The sequence below is a fragment of the Leiobunum rupestre genome, chromosome 9 (assembly GCF_980474605.1).
Source record: "Leiobunum rupestre chromosome 9, qqLeiRupe1.1.hap1, whole genome shotgun sequence".
In the NCBI taxonomy this organism is placed as follows: domain Eukaryota; kingdom Metazoa; phylum Arthropoda; class Arachnida; order Opiliones; family Sclerosomatidae; genus Leiobunum; species Leiobunum rupestre.
The window spans coordinates 12,467,626-12,475,345 of record NC_143392.1 but is presented as its reverse complement, the minus strand read 5'-3'; the positions used below and the strand labels follow the sequence as shown (position 1 = coordinate 12,475,345).

The 7,720-nt window shown below is 43.7% G+C and overlaps 1 protein-coding gene across 1 annotated transcript in view; it reads right to left on the bottom strand.

The window, feature by feature from the left end:
• Positions 1-530: 530 nt before the first annotated feature.
• Positions 531-7,720, bottom strand: part of LOC149926564 (histamine H2 receptor-like) — a 61,704-nt gene continuing 54,514 nt past the window's right edge. The window contains exon 2 of the mRNA XM_090157712.1: positions 531-1,822. Within this exon, the coding sequence (XP_090013838.1) occupies positions 641-1,774 (1,134 nt within the window). The 5' untranslated portion in view covers positions 1,775-1,822 and the 3' untranslated portion in view covers positions 531-640. The remainder of the gene's footprint in view (positions 1,823-7,720) is intronic.

The window sequence follows — 7,720 nt, the reverse complement described above, 5'->3', positions numbered from 1 at the left end:
ATATGAAGTGTCATACTTATAGTTATTACGTTACTTACGGCTGGATTGTTGCCTATCGTTTCCATATATAAATTAATTAAAAATATCCTACACTGAAACTATTTGTTTTTTTTTAAAGATATTTGGAATAGTTATAGCTTGGTTAGGTTTTAGGATTTTCATACCCTGGACTGCAAGATTTATAAAGAAAGGGGGGTTAGCGGGGAAATCCAATTTCTCTAGGAGTCTAGAGCGGGACATTCTTTTCAATTTCGGGGCCATTCTGTAAGCTGAAATAAGCCTAAAATGTTCGGCGTGGTGTTCCCTTGTAAATAGGATATTTCCAGGGATGTTCCCTTGTAAATAAGAGATTTTATTTTCCATTTTATCTCCCCCCTCTGCGCCGCTAACTCGGGGAATAATTCTAAGAAAAGCAACATTTTATCTCAAAGCGAGAAAGATAAAATTTCGAAACATTTCTCGACTTTTCTCCGATAAACAGCGAAAAGGGCACTTGAATTAGTGATATAAAACACGGGGACTGTTGGTTATTTCTTTGACAATTGAAGAATAAAAATGTGACTAGTCTCGAAGAATGTCTTAAGACTTTTTTACGTTTGATATACTTTGTTTTGGTAAGTCTACAAAACGTCGTTTCCCGTTAAAGGTCGGAAGTTCCTTTGCAGTTTTTGGTCGAAACAGTGCTGTTCGTTTCCTTGCGCTGGGCGTAAATGTTGAGGCCAGGAATGATATGAACCCGTAAGCCGATGCCGTCGGCAGTTCGTCTGTTTTCGCGTTGTCGCCTCGAGAAGGTGACGTGGCTCTTGCAGCAGCAGTAGTAGAACAGCTTATTGAAGGCTTCGCGAAAATCTTTGTTGGTGGCGGCGTACACGTAGCTGTAACCGCACGAATTGGCCATGGCGATCCACCAAGAGGCGTCCATCAGGTCGCGGGAGACGGGGCGGGACATGCTGATGGCCGCCACCACGGTGCCCGGGGTCCAGCTCAGCAGCAGGAAGGCGAAGACGGCGATGTTGCTCCGGAGAAGGTATTCGTCGGTCAAGACGTAGGCGGTCGGATCCTCCAGGGTCTCCACTTGGACCTTGAAGCTCTTCAACTTGAAGACGCTACGCGTGAAGTACCAGATGGCGATCAAAGCCGGAAGGACGATCAGCAGGGAGGCGGTGCTGGCGTGGTAGGGCATCCACAGCTTGGAGTGCGCTCCGCTGGCGCAGAAGGAAGGCCCCAGCCCCAGGACGTACTGGCTGACCGCGAAGGCCACGGACACGGACCAGATGAAGAAGATGACGAAGAGAACCCGAATCTTGTGGCAACAGACTTCGTAGGTGACCATGCCGCCCAACCCCAGGAAGTTCTCGACCGCCATGAACATGAACGAAAGGACGGAGACCAGGAAGCAGACGACGCTGGTGTGCCATTGGAAGGCGCAGATGGCCGGCTCGTGAGGGATGCTGGCGAGAATGGCGATGCACGAGGAAGGCAGCACCAAGGTCGTCACCAGAAGGTTGGCCAGGGCCAGGCTGACCAGGTAGATGTTGCCGCGCACCTGCAGCGGCTCGATGACGACGATGGCGCTCATGATGAAGACGCCGCCCATGCTGCCGGCCGTCGAGACGCTGGACAACATGATCAGCCGGAAGACCGCGTTCCAATTGACGTTCTCGTCGTCGGCCGTCTTGGCCACTTGCCCGCTGGCGATGGGATGCGCCGAGAACACTCCGGAGTAGTTGGAGGAGGAATACAATGGCGGCCCGGTGTCGTTGCTTTCTTCCATAGCTCACTGTGGCGGGTGTCTTCTCTCCGCGAGGACTCGGCCCTCCATCTGCCACCGAGAAAGAGACAAAGAGAGCTTATAATGAGGAAGGAACTCGCGTTAATCACTATTCCCGCGTCGTACCCTCCCAATACGCTACAATTATTATCGAAGCCCACACCTCCTCCGTTGATAGTTTGACACGGTTTCGCGTCAAAGTGGTCACCCGCTGCCAGGTCCTCTCGATATCAGAGGCTCCGAGACCCCGGGAAAGGCGCGCTGATATTGAACGGAGTTGGCAGTGAGCTGACCGAAGGATATTAGGGTGGAGACCTTTCTTTCTCAAAACATTTTTAATCGATTCTTTGGTTAATCCGTCGATCCTCCCTCCACCCACGCGGCGTCACTTGTTTGATGGATTGAAAGTAATTCGGGAATTCAACAAATCAATTCGAACAACCAAAGCTGTTGCCCACAAAGAAAAAAATCGCTCGTCTGCCTTTATTTTTAGTTTGCACCCTGATAAACATCCTGGAAACTATTACATTGGGGTTATTATTAAATTTGGAGTAGGTGTCTAAAGCGGCTGTCCCACGCGGGGTCGTACAGAGGACATGCTTTTCAGGGGCCCGGTACCAGCATCGCCCCCCCCCCTCCCCGTCCGCGATGACGTGAAATTAGAAGCTTACACGTACAACGGTCATCTATCCTTTGATAGTAGTACCAATTAGGGTTCATTTATAACAAAGCAATTAAGATTTTTTCAGTGGAACAGCTGACATTAATGTCTATACGTAGTAACATAAGTAAATAATATACTCTAAGAGAGGAGTATTTATTTTCCTCGGTAATGTTATTCGCAGGCTCCCACTGCTTTTTCAAAACACGTTTTGAGTTTGAACATCTAAAAATTTAGCGCTGTAAATTTGAATCTCAAAGTTTTTTCAAAAATCCTGATTTAGAGATTTTAAAGTACGATTTTCGTGTTCATTTAGGTTGATTTCGAGATTTCAAAGTACGATTTTCGTGTTCATTTAGGTTGATTTCGAGATTTCAAAGTACGATTTTCGTGTTCATTTAGGTTGATTTCGAGATTTCAAAGTACGATTTTCGTGTTCATTTAGGTTGATTTCGAGATTTTGTAACTAATTTTCTATCAGATTTTGGTATTTTCAACTTGGTTTCTTGTTTTCTAAATTAATTTTTTCTCTAGAGTGTACGGTCTTTTACGAATGTTGGACCCCTCGAAAATATCCCTACGCAGTACAAATTATTACATTTAAAATCATTAGGAAAACTACCTACGTTTTATAGTTGGAAACTTAAATCGTCGAATGTCTATAATGTACTTCTGGCAGTAAATATCCGCAGATCGATGTTAATATAACTGCGTTTTTATATCAAGAGGAACGTTAACCGCTAACATTATAATCTCAGTACTATAACTCGCCCAACTTGCTCGTCGACTTTCTTTTTACAAAAACCAACTCCGAGAAGCAACCTGACAATTCTTCCCTCAAATTAACCCCGTAAACTTTACTTATTTGCTTGGGCTAGACTCAAAGTATCAGGAGAATGCGGGGCTATTTAGCGGATGAAAAATGGCTCGTGAGACTCTGCCACGCTTTTGGTCCGCAACGTAAAGAAGTTGGAGTTTTACGCGAGAACCATTTTTCTTCGCCCGAAAGACTTTATGGGCTAAAGAAAAGTAGGCGGAATCTTGGCTCGAGGGGAGAAAATATTTGAGGCTGAAATGGGAAACCTCCTAGAATAAATGTCGGTTAGGTCGAAAATCAAAACCTTTTTATACCGGGAAGCGGTCGAGGGGAGAAACTGTATTTATTTTGCCAGGCTCGAGGTCTTATCGTCTACGTGTACGTATACGTGAATACGGGATGCTGTCGGTATTTTGATGCAGCTGGCGTCGTGCTCCTCTGATTTATACAAGAAGGAATTGAAAAGAATGATCCTTTGAACTGGGCGCGCTAAATCCGCGCAACCCTCCGTCACCCGCCAACGATAACTTTAAACTATCGACTTTTTTAGGCCCGCCATTTACATAATCAAATTTGCTTTGTTGAATTTAGAAGGCTCCCCCTCGTGCTGGTTTTTGTTGGATGTATGTGTTCTACGTGCATTTCGAGTGGCTATTTTGTGGGTAAAGTCAGAAGTATCCCACTAGAAGGAAGAAAAGGAAACGTGTATCTTCGCGGGTTTGAGGGACGCAAAAATGAAACATTTAGCTTCGCGGGTTTGAGGGACGTGGAAATGAAACGTTTAGCTTCGCGGGTTTGAGGGACGCGAAAAGGAAACGTGTACCTTCTCGGGTTTAAGGGACGCGAAAATGAAACGTGTACCTTCTCGGGTTTAAGGGACGCGAAAATGAAACGTTTAGCTTCGCGGGTTTGAGGGACGCGAAAATGAAACGTGTACCTTCTCGGGTTTAAGGGACGCGAAAATGAAACGTTTAGCTTCGCGGGTTTGAGGGACGCGAAAATGAAACGTGTACCTTCTCGGGTTTAAGGGACGCGAAAATGAAACGTTTAGCTTAGCGGGATTGAGGGACGCGGAAATGAAACGTTTAGCTTAGCGGGATTGAGGGACGCGGAAATGAAACGTTTAGCTTAGCGGGATTGAGGGACGCGGAAATGAAACGTTTAGCTTCGCGGGTTTGAGGGACGCGAAAATGAAACGTTTAGCTTCGCGGGTTTGAGGGACGCGAAAATGAAACGTTTAGCTTCGCGGGTTTGAGGGACGCGAAAATGAAACGTTTAGCTTCGCGGGTTTGAGGGACGCGAAAATGAAACGTTTAGCTTCGCGGGTTTGAGGGACGCGAAAATGAAACGTTTAGCTTCGCGGGTTTGAGGGACGCGAAAATGAAACGTTTAGCTTCGCGGGTTTGAGGGACGCGAAAATGAAACGTTTAGCTTCGCGGGTTTGAGGGACGCGAAAATGAAACGTTTAGCTTCGCGGGTTTGAGGGACGCGAAAATGAAACGTTTATCTTCGCGGGTTTGAGGATATTTTTCCCAATTTAATAAATAGTAAATCGATCACTATAAGACCAGAAGTTAATTATATATCTCTTACGAGAGGAAAATCCGTTTAATCCGTTAAAATGAAACATGTATCTTCGCCAGCTTGACGCGGATTGAATTGTACGCTAATTTCTGCTAATGCTAAAAATTTCCCAAATTCTAAAATGTTAAAATTACACTGCGTAGGGATATTTCCCTATTGATAAATCATATTTTACCCATGGATAATTATTGAAAAATCAATATTTTTTCTTCTCAAACGTTTTTTGATAAATCAGCGGTAGCCTACATATTCAAGCGAATGATACTAGCAAAACAGATATTTATTTGGTAATATATTATAAATATCTGGTAACATTGATTCAATAGATTAAATAGATTTAGATGTTCATTTCCTGGCGATTACCAACAGTGTATTAAGTTCACGGTGTTCTCATTAAATTCTAAACTAATTAACCCGCCTCACTAACTGACAAACGTTTCTTAATACGTTCCAAGGCTACTGTTAAGCGTTCTAAGCCTCGGAAAAGTCGAAATCCGTAACGTTTTTGGTCATGTCCCGCATTTCCGTTTTCGCGTCGTTAAGCCAACGTAATTCTACCCTTAATAGCGTACAGCTCCGTTTTTCGCGACATCTTGCGGGCGGCGCTATCTTCGCCGCGGAGGCGGCCATAGGGAAATCTTCCGGCCCAGAACAAAATGGCACCCCCCGTTAGATAACCCGACCTTATAAAAGGCTCCATTGGCGGCGCCAGGGGACATAAAGGCGACGCTTTGATTAATTCCTTTTTTCCGGTCCCCCAAATCGCGGGAAAATGGTGTCGCCGACCGAATGATTTGTTTCGGCCGCTCGACGGTGCGGTGTACCGCGGCGTCGGTAAAAAGCGACCTCTGGATTGGTGAATGGTCGATAATATTTGTTCGCCGATATTAATATCCGGCCATAACAGGTGATTAATGCGAAAACGTAATTAAAAGTCTCTGATTACCCCTTCTGAGTACCGAGGCATCGCCCAATCTTCGTGTCTCCTCCAATGGCAGCGTTGCCAGATCCTTAAAATTGAAACTATCTTACCAAAATTTTTAAATTTCCGGAAAAAGTATCGTGCGCCTAAAAATTGGTCGTAAATCTGAATTTTGTGGGAATATTGATATTGAACGTGGTCGAAGTGATGTTTACAATAAAAAAATTAATAACGCTTAAATAAAGTTTAGCCTATAAGCTTCGTTCGTAGTTTAAATTTTGGTCACAAGTATCGCCGCCTACCGACCGAGTTTTAAATTGAATATATGAAAGCTGTCTGCTCGTTCAAAATTCTCTATGCACAACAGCTGAAAGTTTAAACCGAAAAACATTGAAATTCAAAAGTCGTCTGCTATTTCTTTAGATATTTAGTTAACGGATATTAAGGCAGATGGCGCTATATTTGCTCGAAGCCTATTGGAAAAACAAAAATAATAAAATTTTGCAGTTGACCGGTATTCATGTCAAATTAAAATATTATCGTACATTTTCGTAGCTGAATTGTCGAAAATAACGTGCTATACAGTACGCCGTTGAAATTATTGTACGGCCCGAATATTAACTCGAAATTATCGTACGTCTGGCAACGCTAGGAAACGGGAATTTTGTCGCGCGTTAGAAAAGCGGATTTTGGGGGTGATTCTCTTTTGGGAATTCTTTCCCTGACCGTACGCACCAAATATCTTTCTCTTCTTTGGTGTCTCTCCATTCGAAGGAAGGTCGTGTTTACCCAACGAATCCAAAGCCTGTAGTCACTTCATTCCCGTTTTTACCCTTAACCCCAATATTTTTACGCGAAGGAAACATATACATAGTTTATTTTGGCAATTGACGGCTTTTAAAATTCATTTTGTGCGTGAAAATAACTCTACATGTTATGGTCAAAAAAGCACGCAAAGAAGGCTGTGTGCCCAAGACATGTACCTGTAGTGTCACGCGCTAAAACGTCATTTCAAAATCCGTCAATTATAATTGTAATAAAACTTTGAGCGTAACAATTTAAGCCTAATTTCGCAGTCAACGGAAAATGGTTTACGAGAAATAAAATCGATAAAAGTCGCTAGATGATTTGGGCCTAAGCTGGTGCCTTGGGTATTAGCCTCGCTGATTATTATTATTTTTAGAGATTGTTTTCACTAGGGTGATGGTGAGCTTTGACGCAAAAAAAAGGTATTAGGCCTAACGGTAATTGTTTTTGCGTCGACGATGGCCGTGGTGGAATTTTCGCCTTATGAAACACGCCACGATGGTGAGCTTTGACGCAAAAAAAATGTATTAGGAGTAAAGCCTGGTTTTCACTAGGACAAAAACGCCACAACGGTGAGAGTCGACGCAAAAATATTGCATTAGGCCTAACGGGAATTTTTCGCGTCGACGTTCGCCGTCGGGTCGTTTTTGCCCTAATGAAAACAAGCCTTAACGGTAATTGTTTTGGCGTCGACGATTGCTGTGGTGGAATTTTGGCCTTAATGAAACCCGCGAGCTTCGATCTAATACAGTTTTTTGTTTGCGCTGGCGGTCGCCGTTGTGGCGTTTTGGCCATAGAAAAAACCAGATTTAATCGTCGTCTTTTAACGTTGTTTTTCCGTCAATTGTGGAATAGGGTGGTTTTCACCAAAACAAAAAACGGTGATTTATAATTTATACCTAAAGGCTGGTTTTCACATCACCACAATCACATTTTTAAGGCTATTTTCACTAGAACAAAAAACCACAACGGACGCAAAAATTTCCCATTAGGCCTAATAGAAAATCCGCCTTTAGGCCTAGCCAAAGATAATACTAGGTGAATTCTTTACGCTTGTTCCGGGATTTCGGAGTAGGGTAAGAAGAGTTAGACTATGACGTATTTTACTCTGTGGTGGCGAATAGTTTGAGTCGGAGTAAAATAGTTTTTCCAAAATGG